We start from the raw sequence: 27,622 nt of genomic DNA, 5'->3' as shown, positions 1-27,622 counted from the left end.
AGGAAATACTTACTGAATAAACAATGTGTTACGACCACTCATAAATATCTTCTACTTGATAATATTCCTTTGCTTTACCTTGGACACATTGTAGGTATTGAATAAATGTTGACTGAGTTAAAGAATTTGAGAAACAAAAGATTTTTAAGATGTAGAAACTAAATACGCACTCCTTAGGAAAGGCGATCTCTAAATGTGATCCCCAAACATTCCTTGGGTACTTTGGCCAGGGACAGAATTAAGTGTAAAAGTCATGTGAAGTGGAAAAACTTTTTAAATGTTTTATATAATAAGCCAAATGGATTTTTATAAAACAATATAAGATTAGTAATCCATGTATATTATGTTGACAGCTAATCTGAACTTTCGAACATTCTCAGGAGGTAAAACTTAATGTAAATTATGTAACTCAGTGAAGCTTTGCCCACCAGATAACGTGCTTTAATGAATAAATAAGAATGGTTGCTAGGTAAATCCTACTTGTAAATGTTTAAAAAACACTGAAAAATATAAACATCTTTACATAATCCTTCAAAATCATTTCATCAATTAATCTAGGACTTTGATATCTGGCTTGGAACCCACCACCACTTTGCTGAAGACGTCTAGCTTCCTAGACTAAAGTTCCCAGTCCTCCTTTTGGTGTTTCAACAGCACATTACTTCTGCATCTCTTTTAGCACTTATTTTACTGGGCTTTGTATTATAGCTGTTTATATTTGAAAGATCTCTTTGGGCAGAGATTGTGTCTTATTTGTTTTTGCATCTCCTTCATTCCTAGCACAGTGGGACTTGCTGGTGCTCAATAAATGAGGAACTGAAATTTATTATACTTTGGAACAAGAGCAGAAATTAATACCCGTTTTCATCAGTGTATTGAATGATTATGGTGTCTAACCCTTTGTTAATTATATGGTAACTGAACATAGAAGGATTACAGAGAATAGCTCCTATCCCTTAAGAAAGTATCCTGGTTTGGGGAGTGGAGCTATTCTGGATAAAATGGATACTGTTTACTGTTAATCAATATAGAACCAACTCTTATTTGTAATCAGAATTTTAGAGGAGAAATCACTGTTGAGCAGAGTGGTGATTTGTATGAATAATGCTTTTCATCCTTTAATTTTTCCCCCTGATTTCTTAGTAATAGAGATAAGTTGAAACTGTACAGTATTTACTCTGCTCATCACTATTAAATGATAAATAATTTTCCATCCAATAGAATTTTTAAACAGGTTGCTAATGTCTATACTTACAAGAAATCTGTGTTTTTAAAAAATAATCTTGGTCTTCACCCACTTAGAAAAAATAGGGCTTGTATTAGTTTTCTATTGCTGCCATAGTAAATTACCACAACTTAGTGCCCTAAAACAAATAAATTTATTATATTACAGTTCTTTGTGTCAGATAAGGTCACCCTAGACTAAAATCAAGCTGTTGGTAGGACCAGACCATGTTTCTATCTTAATGCTCTAGGGGAGAATCTGTTTCCTGCTGATTTTCAGTTGTAGAATGAGGTTTCTGTTTTCCTGCTGGCTCTCAGCAAGCATCTCATGGCTGCCCACCTCCTTCGACTCATGGCCTCTTTCTTTCTTCCTCAAAGCTAACAACCATGGGTCAAATTTTACTCATTTCACATCTTTGACCCACTTTCTGCTTCCCTCTTCCACTTTTAAGAACTCATCTGTCTTGATTGGGTCCATCTGGATAATCCAGGATACTCTCGCATCTCAAGGTCCTTAACCTTAATCACATCAGTCTCCTGTGCTATGTGAGTTAACCTATCCACAGATTTGGGCGATGAGACCATGGACATCTTTGGAGGCCATTATTCTACCTACCACAGGGCCTGATTCGTTTTATCTTAAATCATTATTCTCCCTTACTGATCCAATGCATTGAATCTGTATCTAGTTACAGGGAAATTTGTGTGAGGGACATATAAACTTGTGTACCATTTCTATCCACTATGATTTTTACTTGAACGCAGGAAAGAATAATTACATGTAATAAATCTTTTATCTAACTGTGGAGGAGGTAGGATTTGAGCTTGGATGAGTGAGGTTTGAGAGGTGTGACAGGTGGGGAGAAGGGCCTTTTAGCTGAGAGGAAGAAGACTGGTGAAGGCATGGAGAATGTATGTCAAGGTCAAGATCTGGCCTGATCTTGACCATCTCTGCTTACATTTCTCCATTATCCATCTTTGCTCTTATCATTCCTGTCCTCTCTCAACCTGTCAAGATCCTCTGCAACCTTCAAAGCCTCCTTAATCAGGTGAACAATGTCTTTCTCTGTGCCCATAGTACTTTGTAGCTCTTACAGCATTTCAGTTTGTTGCATTGGTCATTTGTTCTATTGTTTATCTCCCTGGTAAAATTGTAAATTCTTTCAGACCAGGACTATGTTTCCCTCCATTATTCTCTTTATCATTTAGCCAGAAATAATGGACTTTACCAAGGAAGTAAGGATTCATCCAGAAGAAAGTTGACAATGAACTAAAATGGGAGAGTATTGACACCAGGAAGCACAGCTTCAAGGGCCAATATTTGATTTACTCAGTAAATATTTGTAGAAAACTATGAAGAGTGTGGCTCATCTGAAAGCAAAGAGCAGGCACCAAAAAAAGAAGCAGTTTATGATTCAGAGGGTGGATTATAGAAGCTGCTGGAAACCAGGCAGAGACATCATGACGTGATATGATAAAATAAGAAGAAACAATCATGTATTTTTGTGCAATGATGAAAGCAATGCTATAGAGAGACTGGTTTTGCAGTGTAGACAGATGTACTGGATGGTCAGAGGGGACAGAAGAGCTTGAGAGCTCAGTTTGAGAGATTGCTAGAGTAATAGGTATGTAATGACAACATACTGACTAGGACAGTGACAGTGACAATGAGTGGAAACTGCTAGGTTGAGAATCATCTTGAAATAAGACTTGGATATTGAAGATAAAGGAAAGGGACGGTTATGTCTCATCTGCAACATCGGAAGAATTTAAAATCTGCTGACAGAAAGAGCTGAAGAAGCCAGTGTTAAGAGGTGACAAGCAGTTTGGGACAAGATAAATTAGAGATGACAGCTTGGCAAACATGGAAATGTCCCATTCATGTCTGGACGTGTACAACCAGAGCACAGCTGTGTGAGAGCTAAGAGCTGTAGATGTGAGGGCCATCTACACAGGGGCAGGTAAAGCCACAAGAATGAGTTCATTAAAGGAATGACTATGGAAGTGGAGCCACGCCTAGTGTAAATTCTGTGGCCACAAAGAGGAATGATTGCCAGGGCTGATGTTAAGGAATTCCTTTCACCTGATCAGATTCTCCTGAGCTATTTCTTCTTTAGAATTGGGCTGCAGATAAAAGGCCACACCTCAGCTTTATCTGCTTATTCTTTAGTGATAGCATGTGAAGAATCTAGTTGTTTTCTTCTTTGGTGGTTAGTGTTTCAGATATTTGTTCCCTCCGTAAACATCTGGGGAAGAAAGAAAGATTTTTCTTCATGTCCATATGATATAATATCTGATGCTTGGATTTTTGAAAATGGCTTTTGTGGGTGGACTGTGCCCAAAGGGGCCTGGATCCTAAGTGGAACAAACTTTCCTCCTCTGGAAATTGGCTGCAGGATGTTAGGTATGCATATTCCTCTAGGATAAAAATGATTCACATAATTTACGGAAAACACTTCATTTGGACTTGCCTTAGGTACTTGGTTTAAAATAAACTTTGGGATGAGAAAAAAATTAAGGAAGTCTAGAATGGGTTTAAAGTAAGAATTCAAACCACTTGACTTAAATAAAGTAAAAATGGATGCATGTAATTTGGTTTTACCTTGTACACAAAATCATGATACTAAGGAAAAAGATAGACATAAGCTGAGAACAAAATGAACACATTATAGTTTATCCAGAAGCCTTTATTACCTAAAAGAGTAATGACTAATTTAAATAAGGTTTTTATTATTTACACTAAATCTTCTATTTTTCTTTTTTCTTTTTCTTTTTCTTTTTTTTTTTAATTCATAACTACTATCCTTTACACATTTATTTGTTCAAACAATGTTTGAGAGTACTGGCCTAGCACTGGGCCAGGTCCTGCAGGGGCCAGCTGAGGTAAACGGCCCAGGTCCTCAAGGAGTTTATAGTCTAGTATGGGATTAAATAGGTCTGTCAATAATCATACTACCAGAGAGAAGGCAATAAATATCTTAATAGTACAGATAAGGAACAATCGAAGCCTCAGGAAGCACCACTTGAAACTGGAAGAGGGAAGGAACCAAATGAAACTTAATGAAAGGAATGAAAGTTGATCTGGGCTTTGAAAAATAAGTAGAATTTTGAAGATACAGTGCCTCAATTTTAACAAACACCTATTTCATGACAAGCTTTGTTGTAGATATGAATACATCATTTCTTACGCAAGGAGGTAGTGGCATAAAAGAGATGATTCATTCTATGGAGTGAGGAGTTGATGGTCAGGAAATGCCAGAGCAGGAATCATATGCGAGCTCAGCCTAGAAAGAAGAATAGGTGGACCTTTGTTGGATGAATCAAGGAAAAAGACATTCCAGACTGTAAAAACAACATAAGCAAAGGGAAGGGGTCATGAATCACCCAGCCAGTTGAGAAATTTTAAGTAGTTCAGTGTGGTTGGAGAGGTGAAGGGAAAGAGATGCACTGGAAAAACAGAGAAAGGCCAGATTCTGGAAGTCCTGTTGCACCTCCCCAAGGCCAGTGTGGCAGGAAGGGATATGGTTAATGCAACTTAGGTAAGTTCATTTGAGCAGCTCCCTGGGGATAGTGGTTTAAGTTGGGAAGTTGGAAGACTGGCAACAAAGATACCAATTAGCAGACTGTAACTCCTTTTACTGTGAGAGAAGGAAGAAAGACCTGGTACAGCCCATGGAAATGGGGAAGAGACACTCAATATACTAGGAGGTGAAACCACAGAAGTTGGTCCCTAACTGACCATGAAGAAGGAATCTGGAGGGTAACTTCCAGGTCTCTGACTTTGCTGACTCAGTGGGAGTGTCTTCTCCCCAAGAGAGAACATGAGAGGGGTTGAGTGCTACCTTCTGGATCTGTCGTTAGCCCCCAGGACACCTAAGTTGGAACTGACCTTCTTGAAGTTGGATATTTGGGTCTGAGACACAGGAAAGGGGTTGCAGTTGGAAATAAGGTAAATAAGCAAAAATTACAAGATATCAAAGGAAGAACACTTGTGATATCTATAGAAAGCACCAACGTGGTGTGGATGGAGCATAGTGAAGAGAAGGCAGTGGAGATAAAAGTAAAAGACCAGGTCATGCAGAGCTTTCAGCTTCAGAGTTTGGGGTTCATTCATAGGAATATTTTTTTTGTGGTAATTTTCCAAAGAAAATAAGACCCCTCCCCCCAAATATTTCACCCCACTTAATGTTTAATGGCAAATGTACAGCTGCATCCAGGGGGTTCCTTCATAAGTGCTGAGCACAGCTGACCCAGCTCCACCCCCTTGCAGCTGCTCCGCTGAATCAGGCCAGTGCTCGTGTCGACCCCACATGATCGGACGTCAGTGCAACGAAGTGGAACCTGGTTACTACTTCACCACGTTGGATCACTATATCTACGAAGCGGAAGAAGCCAACTTTGGACCTGTAAGCAGGGGAGTGCTTGACAGGTTGATAAAGCAGTGTTTGGGGGGCAGTCAATGGCATATACACATTTTGTAAAACCATTTAAAAAGTATTCTGTCAGTGAGACCAAAGTAAGCATCAGTAGTATGCCTTCCTGAGAACAATCATATTTAAAGCTAAGTAAATCTACAACTCTCAAAGAGACTTTGGAACATTCACTAATAAGGCTTTTGGTGTTTGGGAAAAGAGGGTTTGGCTTTTGGGGGGGTTTTCTTCCATTCTTCTCTCTACTTATGCTCCAAAGTTATTGTTGATCTAGTAAATACTCAGAGAGAATATGGTTTCATTTTTCCATTGCCATATAACAAGCCATCCCAAAATTTGATGGCTTAAAATTTATGTCTGGCACTTCAGCACCGATGGCTGAGGCAGCTGGCAGCTGGCTGGGCGTTTTTCTCTATGAGACTTTACCAAGCAGCTACCCTGAGCTTCCTCACAGAATGGTGAGGATTGGGGCCGGGATTGTGAGACTTCCAGCATGGTGTTTAGTTCTAAGGAGGAAAAAACCGCTCAGTCTCAAAGTCTGACCTCAGACATTTCAGAATGTCATTTTCTTATATTTTTTTGGTCACCAGTCACAAGGCCAGACCAGAGTCAAGGGCGAGGTTACATAGGTCTCACCCCTTAATGGGTAAAGCCTCACACACACACATACAGGGAATGAAGGACTCAGGTTTTGGAAACGACTAGTCACAGGTATTATATATAACCCTGTGAACAAACTCAAGTGCATGCTGGAGTTAAGCAACTCATATTGGTCAATTCTCAATCTCAGTGACAGAATGAACTCATCGGTAGTTTTCATGACCGTATCGAGTTTCTTCACTTATATTTGGAGCTCAAAACAAATTCTGCTGAGAATGACGGACAGAAATAAATCCACTAGATAGTGGACTAACCTGGTAAAAGTCTGTGAAATACCTCATCACTCCTAGGCTCACTTACAACAGCATTCGGAATGTTCTCTCTCCTTCCTTTATGCTCTTTCCCATGGCTACATCACAGAAAGTCTGCCCTAGGCTTTTGAGTCCCATGTCCAATGTCCCAAGATTACCTCAACCACAAAACTAAAAAGAAACCAATTTGCTGTTCATATACCAAAAACTTTTTACGATCTACTGGGAAAATGTGACTACAAAAAATAGGTATAATATCTACAGTGTTGGACCTTTGACAGCTTTATTTAATTGAATCGCATGTCAAGGAAAGCCTAAGGACTGTCTCCTTGTCCTCAGGGGGTCAGCATCGTGGAGAGGCTGTATGTGCAGGACCGGATTCCTTCCTGGACCGGAGCGGGCTTTGTCCAAGTGCCCGAAGGGGCTTATTTGGAGTTTTTCATTGACAACATACCATATTCCATGGAGTATGACATCCTAATTCGCTATGAGCCACAGGTAAACCCTTGGGGGAACTAGTGGGAATAGGACTGAAATTAGTAGGGGAAAAAAAGCCTTTTTTCTATCGGATACTCTTTTGGTGAAATTTGGAAGCTACATTGGAATAGAAGAACTTCTCTCTGACTTTCTAGCTTCCATGGAAGTGAAAATACACATTTTTCTTGAATTCAGTTTCACAGACATCTAGTGGTCTCTTATTAGACACTTAACCTTACTGAGAACCAAAGTGGTGACGAGAATGTCTCAGATCCTCCCATTGCCCTTACAGCCTCCACTGCCCAGAAACAGACACTCCCCTAACTGTAGTAAGAGGCCAAAATTGGAAAGTGTAAGAACAGAGATATGGAAAGTGTTTTGAGAGTCGTTCCACATAAATAGGTAAGGGATATGGTTGGGCATGCTTTCAGGAAAAATGCCAAGATCAGTAAATGAACTTGGACTCTATATTGAGAGGAAGCTATCGAAAGGTTTTGAGCAGGGAGATGTCACTCTGAGCTGTATTTTAAGAAGGATAGAAAGGGATGTTGAGAGAGGCAGGGAGAGCAGTTGTTTCGGTGTCCAGGTGAGACAGGATTAGGGCTAGAACTGGGGCGGGCAATAACAGGAAATGGTAGAGGGAAGAGAAATGCAAACAAGTGTTTTCCATTTAAACTTGGCAAATGCTCTATCGGGAGAGATCTTGATAAAAACAGGCAGTAGTGGGCCAGTGTAGATGGTCCTTCTGATTGATTGTTTCTTTTTCTAGCTACCTGATCACTGGGAAAAGGCTGTCATCACGGTGCAGCGACCTGGGAAGATTCCAACCAGCAGCCGATGTGGTAACACAGTTCCCGATGATGACAACCAGGTGGTGTCCTTATCCCCTGGCTCAAGGTCAGTGTGACAGCTCAATAGAACTAATATGCAAATTATTTTTTTCTGGTCTCTTGCCTTGTGAGCTGTACAGTTACCATCTCAGAGCCAGAGCCAAACCCTGACTATTGACTTTCTTCCTTCGGAATGAGCTTTGATTGATTGTTTAGATATGTAAACTTTGACTTTTGTTGTTGTTCTCTTTCGTTCTGGGGCAGGTATGTCGTCCTTCCACGCCCCGTGTGCTTTGAGAAGGGTGTGAACTACACGGTCAGGTTAGAGCTGCCCCAGTACACCTCCGTTAGCAGTGTGGAGAGTCCCTACACACTTATTGATTCAGTAAGTGTAAGGTCGGTTCTGGCCTGTGCAGGGAAGGCTGGGTGGAAAGTGTTCCTTTGCTTCCCCAGAGAATTTCGTGGAGGGCTAACACTGAGAGGCTAGGCAGAATAATTTTTTCGTACCTCCAGGGTTGTTTTGCTTATATATTTTAATAAAACTCCACCCTCTGAAAAGGATTTACTCAATCTGATTCTTTCTGAAAATACGAAGTATCTTAAAAATGACATTTCAGAAACCATCAAACTATGTAGGGCCTCTCTAAGCTTTTTCTGGCAAGAATATTTTAAGAATGAGAAAGTTTATTGAATGAATCTGATTTTTCCTTTTCAAGAGTCAAATAAGCATTTTGGGTTTTTACATGTTTACTTGTTTTAATTGGTGACACAGGACACCACTCACAGTAAGAATACTTTGCTGTTCTTGTTTCTTCATAGCTTGTTCTTATGCCTTTCTGTAAATCACTGGACATCTTCACTGTGGGAGGTTCAGGAGACGGGTCGGTCACCAACAGTGCCTGGGAAACCTTTCAGAGATATCGATGTCTGGAGAATAGCAGAAGTGTTGTGAAAACGCCGATGACTGACGTTTGCAGAAACATAATCTTTAGCATTTCTGCCTTGTTACACCAGACAGGCTTGGGTAGGTATTAACTGTAGCTGCTTCTGCCCCTTCTTTCTTGAGAGCCAAGGGGACTCTTGGCATCACAAGATATGTTGGAAGGCATCCCTATAGTTCTGTGTTAGGCAGTCAGCACAAAGGAAATAGTGTCTGAACTACAGTTTGTCTTTATTTTTTTAAAGAATACGTATTGATAGAGCACCACTGCAAATGCAGTCAGTGCTCAAGAAACACACAACAGATGACTAGGGGAACAGTCCATAAGGATGCAGCATTTCCATAGGCAGGGTGGGCAGTTGGGGTAGTATCAGAGGAGCATCACGTAACTGAAATTTGTTTTTCTCTTTGAAAGGTCGGACCTTTCAAAAGTCTTAGTGACCCCGGAGATCACTAAGTTTTGTCTAAGGTCCTGTGATATTTGAGCTTTGAAGGCGAGGGTAAAAACCCTAATAACCTTCCTAGAAAAACTGCTTGTATCTGCTAACTCTGTCTCCTGTTACTTCCCTCCAGCTCATCATAGGAATAAGATTGTTTCTCATGGGAATTCTGAGTAAGCCCAGGTAGTAAAGGAGGAAGGATTGGAGTGAACCCAAGGGGAGGGATGGGCCAGGTGTGACATGTTGTACTCAGTTTCTTTGGGTGGAGCAGCTGCTCTATGTCACAAATTCTGGCCTCTCTTTCCCCTGCAGCTTGTGAGTGTGACCCTCAGGGCTCATTAAGTTCTGTCTGTGAACCCAACGGAGGCCAGTGCCAGTGCCGGCCAAATGTGGTTGGAAGAACCTGCGACAGATGTGCTCCTGGCACCTTTGGCTTTGGACCCAGTGGATGCAAACGTAGGTTAATCAGAATTGTAATGTATTTATTCAGATTGTCTGAGATATACTGGTGTGGGTTCCATAGCTTCACTTTGGAGGTTGATCACGCGAGCCCATGAGTACTCTGAGCTGGGCGTGAGGGGTGTGTTTGCATTTAATGAGTTTCTCAAGGTGGTTCCTCGGTCACCTGTCTCTTCAGCTTGTGAGTGCCATCTGCAAGGATCTGTCAGTGCTTTCTGCGACCCCATCACCGGCCAGTGCCACTGTTTCCAAGGAGTATATACTCGGCAGTGTGACCGGTGCTTACCCGGGTACTGGGGCTTTCCAAGTTGCCAGCCCTGCCAGTGCAATGGTCATGCCGATGACTGTGACTCAGTGACGGGAGAATGCTTGAGCTGCCAGGACTACACCACGGGTCATAACTGTGAAAGGTACGTGGCTGGGGCCTCTCAAAAGTAAAGAGAAAGAGATCATTTTTGGCTGAGCAAACAGCGTCTTAGGGAAATCACGGAATGAATCTCCTCTGGACTCCAGATGGCTCATTCATTTCTGACCACCTCAGTATTTTCTAGGAACTCATTCCTTTATCCAATACATATTTAGTTTCCACCTTCTGTGTGCCAGGAACTGTTCTGGGGCTGGGAATGTTGCAGAGAACAAACCCGAAAAGAACATGCCTTCGTGGAGGGTCATCCTAGAGGTCACCTGTACAGAAGTCATCTCTGTCTCAGCAGGTTCTGGCCTAGGATGAGAATTGTGAAATGTTAATGTCTAATTTCAGTCACAGAGTAAAAACCCAATCCGAATAAGATTAGTCATTTTAAATAGCTTTGTTTTTCTAAACACTTTATGCAGCTACAGTTTCCAGGAGACCACAGAAAATATGCAAAAGTCGATCTATTCTCCTGTCAGCAAATATGAATTGGATAATTATTATGGATGCAGAGCACTGCACTAGATGATAGTAGGAATACGACATAGAATGTGCTTCTAATAACATTACAGTCCCACTCAGTAGATAAGAAATTACTTGCCATGAGAAAATGGCATGCCGACTTACACTGTTCCTTAAAGCCAGACAAGCTATTAGAACCTGCTTTTTTTTGGCGTACTAGTCTCTACCTTCCATGTCAATAAATTTTCTCTTTTAGTATCTACTCACTCTATAAGATTCGTGTTTTAAAAATCTCAGCAAGTGCTTCAGTTAGCACAAAAGTTGTTTATCAGATGAAAGAGATTGTTAGTGAAAAATTAAATATGTGATTATGGCATGAAGATATGCATGGAAGCAAATGTGTGGCTGTTGGCTCTATGCTAGAGGGTGTTCAAGAATCGGGAGGTTCCAGTGATGATTCTTTTGAGTAAAAATTATTCCTTTCAGCCACAAATGGCTGTATTGTAAAAGGATCACAAGGAAACAGTTATACAAGAAATTAGTATGTTGCTGCCATCTCTTGTTTTCTGCATTAAGTTTTCCATTATTCTTTCAATGGGAAATGGAAAATAAGTTTGAGGAAAAGAGGAGCCGAGAGTAGGATGGGGACCACAGTAAACGAAGGTGGTTGTCTACATGCCAGTTCGAAATCAGCACGCTCCAACACCCCGTGGGAATGACTTGGTTGGTGTTTGTGACTGTTCTTGGATTTTTCTTGTAAAGCATTTTGATTTCTTGCAGGAGAATGGGAGGATGTGGGAGGAAGAAAGATGTTTAGCCCTAGTTTGATTCTTCTGTCTAATCTGAGCCAATTTCTCATCATTTTTTTTCCTCTTTCTAAGATGGTGTCAATTTAAAAAGATGTTCTAGGTTCGGATTGTTCCCAAAGTGGGAAACAGGCGGGAGGCAGGAAATAAACACTCATTTTCTTTCGTGACTTATTTGGGTTTATTTCACCTAGAAAACTTTCTCAGAAACCATTGTATGAAATTGCTTCATCACCACCAGTTCCCCAGCACATGACCAGGGAACATGTTCTTGTATTTTGTCTGTGTATTATTAAACAGAAGGTTGATTTCCTCTGAACATCTTTCTCCTATTTCTTCACCACCCCCATTTAAAAAATATTACCTTTGCCTCAAAAACAGACAAACAAACGAACAAAAACCCACCATGAAAAACAATGAGAAGTCCTTAGACCCAAGTTCTAGGCCTAGTTCTACTTCTAACCTTCTTTATTACCTTGGGTGAGTTAGCTCACCTCTCCAAGTATCCAGCTTTCTGTTGGTAGAATAACTAGGTTGGATTAGATGATCTTCAAATTCCTTCAAGCTCTTATGTTATAAGAATTAAAAAAGTAACCCAAGTATCATTCATGCTGAGAAGCTGCATGACAGTCAAATAATTCCTTGCTAAAAGTCAGGAAGCTGGATTCAAATCCTGCCTCATTACTAACAAGTTGTGAAAACCTTGCAGATCACTTAACCTCCCTGGGTTCCTTATCTATGAGGAGAAGAGATGGGACCTGTTGGGTTTGGGAGTTGATAAATAACATCCCTCCTCACTGCCCAAGTTCAAAACCACCTGAGACAGACATGAGAGTCGTATAGTTGGAGAACATCCTTATCAGCTCTATTACTGGTAAAGGCTGGGTTACAGAACATGCCACCATGGGCTTGCTAACATGTCACTCTCCCAGGCAGAGCCAGGGACAGACAACCACACCCCACCGCCCAAACTCTTTAATGCAAGGCAGGAGCCAACTAGAATGCTCAGGGCAGGCAGGCCGCTGATAGGACCGTAGGGTACACTTAGGAAGATGTGCCTCTTCCTCTGGGGAAAAGTGAGGGAGGGTCCAGACGAAGCCAGGGGTGTCACCCTAATGCAGTGGCCCTGAAAGTATGATTCCCCAGACCAGCAGTATTAGCATTACCTGGGACCTGCTAAATCAGAAACGGGAGGAGCTCGGTGATCTGTGTTCTAACAAGACCTTTCAGGGGATTCTGATGGGAGCTAACGTTTGAGAACCACTGCTCCAATGGAAAGTCCTCCATGTGGACACATGAGGAATGGGGAATGAGTATTCTCAGAAAACATGGTTTCTAAGACTTTCTTGTGACAGGTTTCTCACCACACTGGCTCATGGCCATCTCTCTTCTGTGGCTGATGTAGGTGTTTGGCTGGTTACTATGGTGACCCCATCATTGGGTCAGGAGATCACTGCCGCCCTTGTCCTTGCCCAGATGGTCCTGACAGTGGACGCCAGTTTGCCAGTAGCTGCTATCAAGATCCTGTTACTTTACAGCTTGCATGTGTCTGTAATCCTGGATACATCGGTAGGTAATGTGGAGACTCTTGAAGGAAAAGAGGTGTCTTTATGAGTTAGTTGTTAAGAAAAAGATGGAGAACGAACCAATTTAGTTTAGTTTTTATAATCTTTAACTAAAAGTGAAGGGAATCTAAGATGTTCTATTCCTGTTTGGTATACAAAGGAGAGTCAATTCTTGAGTCTCTGTGATACTGTTACAGTACGGAGCAGGAGAGCAAGCTCGTTTAAATCTATAAACGAATCCCTGTGAACACTGTTCTGTTTTTCAGTGGTAGAAAGATTAATTTACATTTGACTTCTCCCTTCCTTTATCCAACTCCTAGCAGAAGTCTCAAAGTAGTGAACAAACAGTGGACAAAAAGAAGACAAGAATATCACCTATGGGATCCCCACATAACTGAATCTGTCAGTGCTAGATACATTCTTCATTGCTGTTATACTCACATTATCTGTCAACACCCAAAGAGTGTAGCAAGTTGTGAAAATTAACCCCTTTAATTTCATCCTTGATGCCACCCTTTTAAATACTAGTTAGTTAGGCTTATCCATAGCTCCGTAAACTTTTGCCTGGAGTTTCAGGATTTCTTAGACAGGGACATTGGTCATCAGCAAGGACCCATTTTTGCTCATGCAGGAGCAGTGATTTTTCAGTTAATATAATCCTTGGATTAGGATTTAAAACCAAGCTAAGCTTTACCGTGTTAGATCATTGTGTAGTTCCTAACCTGTCCCATCCCTGTGTGATGAGAAGCTGAGGTCTCATATGCTGGAACTCTTAAAGCTGTCCATGCCCTGCTGTGGCCTTGGAGCTGGGCTACCACAGTGTTTCAGATGACAAAATACTTTCCCCTCACAACTAGAAGCCTGTTTTTCTCCCCTGAAGATGTGTTCACCCCAGGCTCGGGAACTAGGTGAGGAGCACAGCACAGCCTGGGGTGACTCTCCATGGGAATGTGGATGGAGTCAATGAGCTAACTGCCATTGGTTTTATTGGACAATAGGTTCCAGATGTGACGACTGTGCTGCAGGCTTCTTTGGCAATCCTTCAGAAGTTGGGGGGATGTGTCAGCCTTGCCATTGTCACCACAACATTGACACAACAGACCCAGAAGCCTGTGACAAGGAGACTGGGAGGTGCCTCAAGTGCCTGTACCATACAGAAGGGGAGCACTGCCAGCTCTGCCGATTTGGGTATTACGGGGACGCCCTCCAGCAGGACTGTCGGAGTAAGATGCACATTCATTTTGCCTGCTCGTTAGAGTGGTTTCCACTTCCTTCTACGTTGGGGGATCTCATTCTGGTATTTATTTCCTTTTGGGAATACACTTGTTCAGAGAGGTAAAATTTCACTTTTGACAAAAGAAAGATGAGACTGATATTTTTTTTCTTTGCATCCTCATTTTCTAGCAGGACTGAAGTCTCAAGGCATAACTCAGTGCTTGAGAGACAACCAAAATGAAAACCTTTGTAGCTATCCCCATGATAAATGCCATTTAATAAAACGTGTTGATTTTATGTTCTGCCCAGGAACTGTGCTGATTAGCTAGGACTTACGGATCCTAACAACCCACTTTTCTCCACACCTTTTCTCTGTTGTCAATGGACAGAGCCTTCCAGTTTAAGGAAAAGAAAGAAATAACACCTCTAAAGTCTCTCTCTCAGAACTCCTTATTTCTCAGCCAGCATTTCCTCCTGCCACTGTTGCAACCCCTCAGGCCCCCATCTTGTTGATACAAACCCATGAGGAATATTGAGGACCAACAGGGCTGGATTCCTTCAAGCCTTCCTAGCTTAAAGGGCTTCTGCCCATTCTGATACATCCATTACGGCTGCTCCCTGCCAAAAGTTTGAAATCATTAGATATCTCAACTCCCATGGCATGTTTTTTATTATTTCCAGTTAAATTCTCAATTTTAAAATGATAAACCAGTAGCTTATTAAATCTGCATATTTAGAAAATACTGCTAGGCAGAACATGTCATCGTGCATGTCCGCTCAGGAAATGTCAGAACTGTGTAAAGTAAAACATTATCAGAACTTCTGAAGAACAGTTGTAGATTTTTTTTTTAATGCCTCCATTTCTTCCCCTGCTTGTTTGCATTTCCAGATTGAAATCTGGAGAGGGAAAATCTTAGCCATTGGCGTATAGCTAACTTTCGCATGGCCTATACATTCTATGAATGTGACTATGTAAGTAAATCTGATTGTGGTATTTTTCAGAGTGTGTCTGCAATTACCTGGGCACCATGCAGGAGCACTGTAACGGCTCTGACTGCCAGTGTGAAAAAACCACTGGCCAGTGCTTGTGTCTTCCTAATGTGGTTGGACAGAACTGTGACCACTGTGCGCCTAATACCTGGCAGCTGGCCAGTGGGACTGGGTGTGACCCATGCGACTGCGATGCTGCTCATTCCTTCGGGCCATCTTGTAATGAGGTGAGATGCTATAGCTGGTGTGAGGCTGTCATGGCATAAAGAAAGATGCCTTTATTGGGTTCAGGTGACAGCTATTTGGTGCCTTTGCCCCAACTTGTGGTCGCGGCCTTGCCCCAGGCCACACAGCTTGGCAAACACAGCACAGACTGGATGTCAACCCTCACTTGTCCCCCTCAGCTGGGACTACATAACCATGAATGGAGGCCCCATCTGATACACCCAGAGCATTTTAACATAGAGCTCCAGCTGCAGACTCACATGAGAATAGACAGGAGTGTGCTGTTTCTCTTCAATCCCTGGCTGCTGAATCAGACTGTTTTCTTAGCCACGCAGCCTGAAAGGAACAAACAGCCATACTCAGCATGTAAAAACTGCTTCTGTTTCCTGACATGCATTCAGAATGAAGGGCTCCCCATGGCAGGTGAGTCCCAGGTGGCCTAGGCTTATTAGGGATTTGTGAAGAAACATGTAAATAAAGGGTAATATGCTCTGGGCCTCTCCAACCTCTGTCACAGGAAAGCAGTTAGGAGATGCTGGTGTGGGGCCCTGAGCAACCTCTTAGGCAAACAGCTCAGTCCCACTTCACCCAACTGGCAGCTGAAAAAGAAAGTGCAGGCTGGCTTCTGCCCTGCAGCCCACTTGACTGAGGTCTGTTTTCTGGCCGCAGTTCACAGGACAGTGCCAGTGCATGCCTGGGTTCGGAGGCCGCACCTGCAGCGAGTGCCAGGAGCTCTTCTGGGGAGACCCCAGCGTGGAGTGCCGAGGTGAGGCCGTGGCAGATCTTGGGTTGTTATTGGATCGGAGTGGAGGGAACAGATGTCTGCAGGAGGTTTTGGAAACCTCTAAAGTACAGTGCAAATTAATTTGTCTATAAAAACCGTGTTTAATTACAGAAGAAACTCATGCTCATTGTTTGGAGGAAAAAAATCTTTAATATTTTAGCCCTATAGAAGTGTGGGTAGTAAAAAGTGGACCCGCTCATTTCTCCAGCTCCATTCCCTAGGGTAACCTTTGTTTCCGCCCAAACACACATATGCACCACACGCACACACTCAAAGTTGATTTTTTAAATGCTTATAACCAAAATGGGCTCGTATTAACCATGTATTTCGGTAAATTGATTTTTCCCCCCTGTGAATAGTATTTTGTGGACATCTTCCTTGTCAGCACATGCAGAGCTAAGTGGTTGTTCTAGTAAGATCATTTTATTCCAGTGTGTCAAGTACTCTGCTGACAGTTAAAACCCTCTGCATTTGTACTTTGTGTAATGTCCCCACAAAGGGCGTTGTCATAGTGCCTTCGTGCACAACAAGTCAGATAGATGACAGGAGCTCCAAGTCTGTTAATGTGAATAAAACCCAGATTCCCACTAAAGCTTATGATAAAATAGGACTGGAGGGAAAACTTGACATTTTCATAAGAATAATAACTTGTTAAAATCATATGAATCACAAGGATTACTTAATTTTTGTGCTTTTGCAACTTTTTTTTTTTTACTTGCCAGATTACTTTTCAGATCTTAAAGTAAAAGCATTTACAGAAAAGATTTGAATAGATTGTTTCTGTTCTATTTTTGTATTCTTTCCTATTTGGGTTTTCTTCTCTACGTTTTAAGTTTATGACTATGAATAAATATCTTCTGTGGTTACATATTTGTTCTTTGATATATCTTCTTTGTTACACTTCTGAAATTCTAGGTCCCTGTTAGACTCTAAATTTTTAAAAAAGAGATCTTTTTCCTTTTTGGATACAACTGTAGCAAGAAAATAACACAGATCAAGTTAGCAGTTCATTCCGTATCTCCTATCAAAGATCAAAAACCTAGATATTGTGTGTTTCTTCAAAGGACTGTCCCTTAAGAGTAGGAGAATTTTAAACAGTGGACAAGACCAGAACAAAAGGCATATGATTTGTTTTTCCAATTGAGGCTTAGCCAGAAGGATTTGAACCAACATCTTAGATTAGATTCAGATTTGTTCCACAGAGGAGATGATGTTTGCTGTGTCAATAAACAAGTGCTTTTTCATTCATCATTCTTCAGTCCAGATGTTGGTTCTTAATGGGAGCTGACTTTCTCACTTCCATTAGAAGGGCTGTGATATTCAGTGCACCACTTGCTCTAAGATGTCTTCTTTACGTAAAACCCTGCTTGAAATATGGTTTCTCCAGAGTTCTTACACTATTCTGTTAAATTCCTCAATCTTGTAAATGCCCTTAATGCCACAGGGACTTGATTTTTCTCCAGATAATGATTCTATCATTGCTTATAGCCTGATTCTATCAGCATGTGTCATTGGAAAAATTGCTTTGGCTGCCAAGCTTTCTGACCTTTTGCTCCATCTAAGCTTTGTTAGCATGAAAGGCCTGTTACCCAGAGTCAGAGTCAGAGAATTGTTCATTTACTGATCAGAACTTTACTCCTTACCCTTTTATCTTTTCTTAAACTTTCAGCTCTAAATCTGCCAGAGAAATTGTGGCTTAAAGGAACAGTATCAACTTGTTTAGGCCAAAAGCTGATCACATTTTAGAAACTTTGCAAAGAGTGAAATCCATGGTATCAATGTTTAACAACCTCTTCGTTCATTTTATTTAGAAAAAAGGTCAGCCTATTACGTAAGAAAATGCTGGGACCCAAATGTTTTTCACACCCTGTGGAAGAAGCTCTTAACTTACAGAGAGAGTGAGAATTGACTTGACAATGGAGAGTCATCGCTAGCCACAGGGCCTTCTGTATGCAGGATGGCAATAGAAGCAAGACCAGTATGATCGAATAAGGGTAGAGGCAAAAATGCAGAAGCAGATGGAGCTCAGGGCTCTAGACGTACTGGAATGTACTCACAAATGGAAATGGGGGGACAAGAACTTGAAGGAACTGTGTCCAGCGATCAGCAGGACAAGAATAGGTGTCATCTGCAATCAGATGGAACTATGGGGAGAGAATGTAACCACTTTTCTCAAATTATGTAATTAATTGCCAAAGAGTCTTCGATTTCAAATCTTTCAGTTGAACAGGGTACAAATTTAAACTTTCTAGCACCACGTCATTAACAGTAAGCTTACAGAAAAACTTATGGGAAAAAAAAAATGTAGTTATGTAAAAGACAAATGAGTTGAACTTCAAACTTATAAATTGTTGAATGTTCCTATTGTCCAGGCAAGTTGGGACTCTTGGCCATGCCAAGTCTGAACAAGCCCACCACTGTGCTGGGATGGAGAGAGAATCTTATCCACCCACCACCGAATGTGCCAGAGAAATTCTCAGCGTAGAGCTCTGCGATGTGCCCTTCAGGAGTCAGAGGGTCACATTAGAACTCTTGCTGTCGATTCATAGATAGCAAAGAGCCCCTGGCTCTTGGGAAAGGACAGTGTCTCTTAAACTTAGGCAAATTGGAAATGTGGAGCATGAGAGGGAGGCTCTGAGTAATGGCCATCATGTTTGCTTCTCATTTCAAATTGTTTTAATAGGGAACTTAAGTCCATTTCTTCGCTTACACATAAATTTTTAGAATACTTGTATTTTCTCAGCCTGGGATTCCTTTACAGTCACCCACCTATTCTTTATTTATTGTCAGTGTGACTCAGGAAATCAGATTTAATTTGATTCTTTAGAGAATCACAAATACTCTTGTTAGTAGGTGGAAGCCTTGTCTTACACAATCCTAATCACAGAACGTGGCCCCAGAAGTGCTAGGCTAGACCAGAGGTGGGCACACTACACTCATGTGCCCAATGCAGCTCACTGGGTCAGTAGAGTTTCACTGGACACAGCCATGCCCATTTCTTCTTACATATTTTCCGGGGCTGGCTTCATGCTGCAATACCAGAGTTGAGTAGTGTGACAGAGACCATATGGCCTGCAAAGCCTAAATATTTACTATCTGGGCCTTTATAGAAAACATTTGCTGACCCCTGGACCAGACAGCCAGCTCATTTTTGCAGGTAAAATCATATTCATTCTCCACCTTTCATTTCAAAATCAAAGTTATATTACTGAGGCGAAAAAAATGTGGGGCTGGGGGAAGTCGAGGATATAAAAAAAATAGAAAATCACATTTAAGAAATCAAAAAGTATTAAATTTCTCTTGCTTTTAGTAAAATAGAAATACCTAAGTAAAGTATCAGTAAACCTTTTCATATGATAGCAAACCCTGGAGTCCCATGTTACTTTGAGACAAGGTCCATGGCAGAAGAGAATAAACCCTGTTTGCAGATTGTAGGACGTAGCACTTTCTCAGTCCCCAGGCAGATTTAAGTTTCAAAAGGAAAGGTGGATAACCGACACAACACTGAGTACTGCCCATTGGTGGACACAGCAGAGAAGAGCTGCCACCTGAACGGGAGGCACCCATAGGCTCTCTGGGGAAATAGGTTATGTAAAGTAACATGATGGTGGGAAGCAGAAACCAAGTGGTGCTGACCTTTTCAACTGTCAGAAGAGGCAAGACCCTTAGGAACTGGAGTTGTTCAGCAAAGTTTCACAGAAAAGGTTAGCTCTAGTGGCCATTTACTGAGAATCTGCTGCATGCTGAGCACTGTCAGGGATATTATAGGCATATTTAGATTTTATCCTTACAACAAACCACTTGTGAGGGTAAGTATAATCTCCATTTCACAGTTGAGAAATCTCAGGCTCAGAGAGGTTAAGTGACTTGCCCAAAGACAAACCACAAGTGAGGGCAGAGGCGGGATCTGAAGTCAGGCCTGGTAGATACTCAATGACTGTGACATTTAGAGAGAGGAAATTATTGTCTTGGCTAAAGGAAGGGGGCAGGGGATGCCCTCAGGAAACCATCTCACTGGAGAGTCATGGAGAGATTTGGTCTCACCAGTCTCTGAAAAGCCTTGGATGCCAGGCCATTGAGGACGGACTTTCTTCAATGGGCAGAGGAGGTCTGAAGAAGGAGAGAGAAGGATATAAAGAAAGCAGAAACGTTATACCGACTGATAAAGAGGTACATAGGCTATTTCCCATTCTGCCATTGACTTGCTGGTGTTTTCCTCTAAGCCTCAATATCTATGAAATAGGGCAGTTTACCTACCTTTCAGAGATCCTGTTTTAAATGATGAGAAAACAGCATAGAGGAAACCTATTAACCACATAACTAAAAATGTATTTACAGATGAAGGTGGAATTCTTATGGCTCATTAAAATGGTTACTGTCTCCTTTTTAAAATGCTATTTTTCATCTTCATGATTCGTTTATTTTTCCTACATATACTCTCCTTTCCGAGAGAAAGTATTTGATCCTCTGCCCAATAATACCTTTTCTTAAAGCAACGCTGAGCTGCAGGTCCACCTGGACTCCCGTTCCTTTCCCTAAGAGAGGAGAAAATCCATCAGACCTCATTGCAGACTGCCTGCAGAGTTAGTTTACAATGTTATAGATCTCAATGAATGTGAGAGATGTTTAGAGAGTCTCCTTCATAATTTTAGCGTCCATAATGTTTTCCATTGTCAGGTGAGAACCAGCCTTTCTGCTTCAGTCAAAAATACCTTAGGGGGTCTTTTTACAAAGTCGTAAATGTAGGCCTTCTTGTGCTTTCTTCCCAGATATTCCCATTAAAGAAGCAATTCTGGAAACTCAATAGGCAGGAAAGGAAACACATGTCCACAGGAGCTTTAGCAGTTTCCCAGCTTCAGTTTGAAATTAAAACCTGATGCATGATAGAGTAGCCATTTGGTATCCTTCCAGAGAAAGTCCGGGATAGACTTTTTCAGTGATGAAACCATAATTCAGCCATCTATGAAATCGGACTCTTTACTTTTCACTTGAAAAAAAAAAAGGAATGCTGGTCAGTTCAGTTGTCTTCTGGAGAGAGCTGAAGCTCTGCTGGCTCTTCAGAATGCTAGTCTTAGAGGGACAATGAACAGGGTCCAGAGATCAGCAGGGACAAGAATAGATATTGTCTGAAATTAGATGGAGCTATGAGAAAAGAATGTGACCACTTTTCTCAAATTATGTAGTTGCCAAATATGCCTTTAATTGCAAATCTTTGAGTTGAAATGGTTTTTGAAGGGCACAATTTTATACTTTCTGGTGCCGCCTTATTAACAAGATACTTATGAAAGACTTAGTTCATAGCTAAATATTCTTATGGGAAAAAATGTGGTTATGTAAAAGACAAATGAGAAAAACCTTGATGGGAGCGCACTTGCCTTTTAAACCCTACAGTCTGGGGCCAGTATCTTCCCCCTCAAATATGTCCGTGAGAGAATGAGAGCAAGACATGACTTTACCAATGAAACGAATAAAAAATTATTAGAGAAATTAAAAATAAAGTTAACCTATGCACACATTCTTTGTCCCAAGCATGAATCCAATGAAAACCTATTTAGGACTGAACTAAACTGTACCTTTGCTTTATCTACAAAAAGAAATCATTTGCTAAGCAAACTAAAAGCATGTGCAGCATCTGCCTCAGTTGTCCCAAGCCTACAGAAGATGATAAAGTAGGCACAGGTCTACAAGGGCACTTAGACCCTAAGTAGGCTACCACTGGGGCCCTCTGGGCAGGAGCAGACTGAGAGCATCATTGATTACAAAAGGGATGAGGATCTTACATAGGTCCTTAGGTTTGTGCATCAGCCTACACTGGTGGACTTCCAAAGTCATGACTCTGCTCCAGCTCCACACACACTCTCTCACCCCTACGTACACACATTAACATACAAGAAGAATGCTGAAACGGCTGAGAAAATAACACAGTCAGTACTCCTCAAAATAGGGTCTAGTGACCCTCACCATCAGCATCACCTGACAACTATTATACAAATTCTCAGGTCCCTGCCTCCCACCCCCAGACATACTGATTCTGAATCTGAGGGTGGAGGAGTGGAGAAGCAATTGTATTTCATGAACCTTCCAGGTGATTCTGTTGCATGCCTACGTCTGAGAGGCTAGGACCTAGATGACCCAGCTAACTTAGCTTTTTGGAAGACGACTGAATTTTACCAGATGATACGGAAATCCATTCCTAAAGTCCAAACAACATAGCATTCAGACACAGTGTATCTTAAGTGCCTTCCATTCTCTTGATCTCAGAAACTGATGAAGGCAGTGTTTTTCCCAGGCCTTTCCCATTATATTTCTGGGGTGTCACTAGTTATTCCACTAGGAAAAAATTCCATGACAGATGAGTTTGGGATATGACTGGGTAAAGAAATGTGAAAGAGTTTTTACTGCAGACCTCTGAGTCTTTAATATGTTGGTGTTTTTTTTGAATCTTTGAGAGGAAGATGTAGAATTTCCTGAACCTACTTGATTGTGGAACCCTTATTTCCAGGAACATCTGGAACTAATGGTCTAGAGAACACACTTAAAGTTATCCCCAGCTCACCTAATCTGCTTCCTGATCCATGAGAATGCCCCCAAAAAAGAAAGGAAAAATGAAACATGCCTAAAGTGACTAGAGAGAAACAATAGGCTTAAGGGGAAAAAAGGTTTAGTTTTGAAAACCCAAGGCCCCAAAAGAAAGTTATATGTTTTATTTTATTTTATTTATTTTTTACTTTTTATGGTGACATTAGTTAGTAAAATCCAGTAAGTTTCAGGTGTACACTTTAACAGTAAGGCATATATATATTTCATTGTGTGTTCACCTCCCATAGTTAGCTTTTTTTCTGTTGCCACATATACGTTATATTTTAAATCCTAAAGGTTGAGAAGTAGAATATTCCAAACTTCAATTTTTTTTAATAATCATGGTTATTTGTAAATATGAAAAGATAAAGATAAGGAAGTCCACAACAACTTTTTTTCCCTTTTATCAAATGGAAATGTGACCAAGGAACACTGAGCAGGAGACCACCCGACACTTGCATGGATACAGAAATAGGAATAACATTATTGAATGCTTACTATAAGCCAGACGCTCCTTGTAGTACTTAAGAATTAATTTATTTCATCCTGAAAACAATCCTTATGAGGTAAAACTGTTGACTCAATTCCCTCACATAGCTGGCGTGTGGGGAAGGTAGGGTTCACAGACAGGCAGCCTGAGGTCGCAACTTGTGTTCTGACCACAACGCTGTACTACTTAAACTTGCTACTCAAGAACTTAGAGTATAATTGGCTAACAAAGGTGTTGAAAAGAAAAACTAATGAAATGCTACAGGCCGCAACATATCTTTCTGGGTTTAGAGGGTAAAGGTGTTGTGAGCAGCTCTCAGACTATCAGTGAAATTGGTTCTGGAAGATATTTCATTAGAAAGTCTTTCATAGGCAAATCATAGCTTTTTACCCAAGAAAATGTTATAAAGATATTTGAGAGAGTATGAATTTGGTGTGCTTTGTCACAGTTGACATTTTTAGGAGGATTATTTTCTTTTTAGGGGCATGTGAATGTCCTTGCATGCCAGTACCAAAAATGAGGTTAGGGCCTCATTTGCATGATAGATGCATGATAGCAAAGACAGCTGAACTCCAGTTTTCAAGTTAACCCTGTGCTCGGTGCTGAGAACGGGAAAATGGTTTAAGATGTACCCCTGCCCTTGGAATCCTCAGTCTAGTTAAGGGAAATAAGATTCCGGCGGGGAAGGGGGGTTGATTTTGGTTTTGTAATTTTTTTATCCCCACCTTTTCCCAGAAAGGATTTAAGGCCAGAGATAAGATTTGTGTACAGGCTTTTTGTTATTCAAACACTATATAAATACTCAGAAATGTCAAGTGTTGATATAAAAATGAGTTAGTTGCCTAAGATTTGGGACTCTAAGCCAGGGTTCAGTGACACAGGCGATGTGACAAGTAACCTCAGCCACAGTCCATTGGCCAATTTTACTCTGTACCATTGGGCTCTATGTAAGATGTCAACCCCTCTGGGCCAGTGAGAGATGGGTCTTGAATGGATCCCCATGTTCTTTTACTCTGACATTTTATGAACTTATGCTCTTAGTCTGGGGTGGTTATCACAATGGCAGATACTCACAAGTTAGATTACACTTAGATGAAAGGCTTCGAACTAGATAGTTAGAATTCCTGTGATCTCTTTCTGATTTAGATTTCATTTTATCAAGTTTATTGCATTTTGCCAAGTATTCATTCATCATTCTGTTTTGTGACAGGGAAGGGCAAGGTATGTCAGTAGCTGCTGTTAGTGTTGTATCTTAGGCCAGATGCCTCATGGCATCAGAGGTCACCTGAATTGTTTGTACTGGTAGGATCTAAAGGGAAGTCGAGTAAGAGGAAGGCAGAAGCAGGATAGAGCTTAAGAGCACAGTCTAGAGTCGAAAGTGCTAAATTTAAATCCTGGCTCAGCCATTTCCCTGCTGTGAGACTTGGGGCAGGTAACCTATCCCACACGGTTATTGTGAGGGTTAAATGAGGTGATCGATGCATGTAAACCATTTCTATAATGCCAGGCACAGTAAGTGTTAACTTTTAAAATAATTATTGTGTACTATTACTATTATTGTTAAGAAGTGGTCAACAAAGGTTGAGGTAATGCATGGTTTAGAGGAAGCTGCTACAGTCTCTATGACAGCCATTGGTAAATGGTCATCAATGGTTGACACCTTCCCACTGTAACAGTGATTGAGGTTTGTGATCTAGTAGATCAGCTAGCATTGCTGTTTTCCTTTCTAGCCTGTGACTGTGACCCCAGGGGTATTGAGACGCCACAGTGTGACCAGTCCACCGGCCAATGTATCTGCATCGAGGGTGTCGAGGGTCCACGCTGTGACAAGTGCACTCGAGGGTACTCGGGGGTCTTCCCTGACTGCACTCCCTGCCACCAGTGCTTTGCTCTTTGGGACATGATCATTGCTGAGTTGACCAACAGGACCCAGAAGTTCCTGGAAAAAGCCAAGGCCCTGAAGATCAGTGGTGTGATCGGGCCTTACCGGGAGACTGTGGACTCAGTGGAGAAGAAAGTCAATGAGATCAGAGATATCCTGGCCCAGAACCCAGCTGCGGAGCCACTAAAGAATATTGAGAATCTCTTTGAGGAAGCAGAGTAAGTAGTTAATGAGTCTGAGTAAGAATTCACAATATTATTTCAACTTAATAAATAAACAGCAGAGATGTCTTGGCATGGTGCTTCCATCAGGAGGTGTGGTTAACCCTGTGAGTGAAAACAGATGCTGGGCCTTTTATTTTCCGGCAGTCTTTACTCTGGGCATTTGGGTATGTGAATGTTGGTACATCACTGGGGACCAAAATCGTGGAGGCTGCAACGTAGAATGTATGCATGTTATATTCACAGGTCCTCTTTGCAAATAGTGTTCTAAGAACAAGACATTTGGAGACAAAGGATCCATAACAAAGTCACAGCTCAGTTATGCACTAGGCTTGTGAACGTGAATGACTCACTTATTCCTGAGCCCCTCTTCTCTCCTGTGGAGGAGGAGAAGATAATACTTGCCTTTACTTTACAGAACAACAAAAGGATTGATCTACGAAATGGATAATGTAATTGCAAAAAAACATTATAAATATAAATTATTATGTTTCGCTACTACCAAAGACACTCCATTACCATAATAAGAATGCTATTTCCAAGTTATTTCCACTGCTCAGCCATTGGTCCACCAGAACAGTGCTTTATTCATCTAATTATAACATTTTTCTACAGTGGAAAATCTTCTTAGCCCTTCCTTAGGCAGTCATCTCTCTGATTGGATAGCGTTTATTTTGCCAATGAAAGCAGAGAGAATTGAGCTGAGTAATGCCTAACTTCGCAGGAATCATTTGTCTACTATTTCTCCTAGCCTTCTCTCTCCTGCTGTCAGTCATTCCCACTACCATTGCGAAAAAAGGAGCCCAGAAAAACAGCACAATAAGTTCTAGGCCAAAAGACAAAACAGAAAAGGGGGTGAAACATTTGAGTTTCCCCAAATGCTATGTTTTTTTTTTATTACAGACTCGCCATTTGGCATGAACAAGGGGACTGTTTCATAGCTAAATCCTGTACACTGGGGTGATTTTACATTATGACAATGTTGTGTCCAGAATAACCAGACCCAACTTGAGTGCTCTTAACCAGGAGACAGTTTATTAGCCGGCGGCTGTCCTTGCAAAGGAGCAGCCCCGAAATGCCAAGATACAAGGTTTTTAAGCCCCAAATCCCATTCCTCATTCTGTCTTAAACACAAAGGTCCATCTTTCTCCTATTCACTACCTGTCAACCCACTGGTCAGGTGTGCAAGCGGGAAGTACAGAAGCAGAAAGCTTGTGGTAGAATGTTATGTTCCTATGGGTGATTGCCTATGTTCCCATGGACAATAGCCAGTGTTCCCATGGGCGATGGCCAAACAGTAATTTTCAGCTTATATACAATTGATTATTTTTCATGCCACACAAGCAAGCAGGGTTACACAGGCTAAAATTGGCAGTTAGCATATGAGCTCGTTGTTACAAGTTTCATGATTAACAGAATGTGGTTAGGGGTTCCAGAAAGTAGGCCTAAGTTATAGACTTCCTTTGTCCAGTTTCAGGTTTTAATTATTCTTTAACCCTTTCACATTTCAGCAGGCCATCACAGACAAAACTAGAGTAATTTTTTTTTTTTGTAAGATGGGACTTTAATCAGCATCTCTAAGAAGCCAGATGGACTTTTCATCTCAACTCTATGTATGAGAAGCAAGAAAGAAACAGCTGACATTAGCTCAAGTACCTTGTAGAAAGTCCTTCCTAGGCCTTCTAGATTTAAAGCAACTGGTCCCTTGATTTCAAACTTCAGGTTTGGTGCCCAGGACCACGCGGTTGACCAGGGTGTTATGAAATGTCTACATGGGGCGATAATGCATTTAATGAGGAATTTTACTTCATCCAAAAGACTGTGGTGCAGCTCAGCCTCCTAACACTTAACAACATTTTGGAAGGCCGTGGTCTGAGTGCAAGCCCATTTAGGAAATGATTCCTGGCCTTGGTCTTATGCACCTAAGAGAGAACAAAAAAAATATGATATCCCTTGAGAGCCTGCCAGAAGAGAGATTACATTCCTCAAACAGCTCTGCTTCTACCCTCACTATTCAATTTACAGTCAGAGAGATTGTAAGCATCTCTGAAAAACAAATTTCATTAATCTTTTCTCAACACGATATCCGAGGATGCATGTTTTAGAATCTAAAGTGGCACTATTTAAAAATATACAATGTTAGATTTGATTATTTTTAATTGTAACATTCTGAGAAGAAATGAAAGCCTTCTATGAATCAACAGATTAATAAGAGCAAAGCACAGAAAAAAGAAACTACATTATAATAGCCTCAGGAAAAGTCATTGGGTTTATAAAATG

General features: G+C 41.2%; 1 protein-coding gene across 4 annotated transcripts in view; it reads left to right on the top strand.

The window, feature by feature from the left end:
* The window catches only part of LAMB1 (laminin subunit beta 1), a 66,766-nt gene that overhangs the window by 26,655 nt on the left and 12,489 nt on the right, over positions 1-27,622 (top strand). For all 4 annotated transcript variants that reach the window (XM_039849122.1, XM_039849121.1, XM_039849123.1 and 1 more), the window contains 12 exons: positions 5,495-5,630; positions 6,905-7,063; positions 7,812-7,939; positions 8,137-8,257; positions 8,692-8,896; positions 9,565-9,708; positions 9,890-10,121; positions 12,797-12,960; positions 13,955-14,179; positions 15,174-15,388; positions 16,056-16,152; positions 24,970-25,339. In XM_039849122.1, coding sequence (XP_039705056.1) covers positions 5,495-5,630; positions 6,905-7,063; positions 7,812-7,939; positions 8,137-8,257; positions 8,692-8,896; positions 9,565-9,708; positions 9,890-10,121; positions 12,797-12,960; positions 13,955-14,179; positions 15,174-15,388; positions 16,056-16,152; positions 24,970-25,339 — 2,196 coding nt within the window. The remainder of the gene's footprint in view (positions 1-5,494; positions 5,631-6,904; positions 7,064-7,811; positions 7,940-8,136; positions 8,258-8,691; positions 8,897-9,564; positions 9,709-9,889; positions 10,122-12,796; positions 12,961-13,954; positions 14,180-15,173; positions 15,389-16,055; positions 16,153-24,969; positions 25,340-27,622) is intronic.

The sequence above is a fragment of the Pteropus medius genome, unplaced genomic scaffold, assembly GCF_902729225.1.
Source record: "Pteropus medius unplaced genomic scaffold, Ma_sr-lr_union100, whole genome shotgun sequence".
Taxonomy (NCBI): Eukaryota; Metazoa; Chordata; class Mammalia; order Chiroptera; family Pteropodidae; genus Pteropus; species Pteropus medius.
This window is presented reverse-complemented; position numbering and strand designations above follow the sequence as displayed.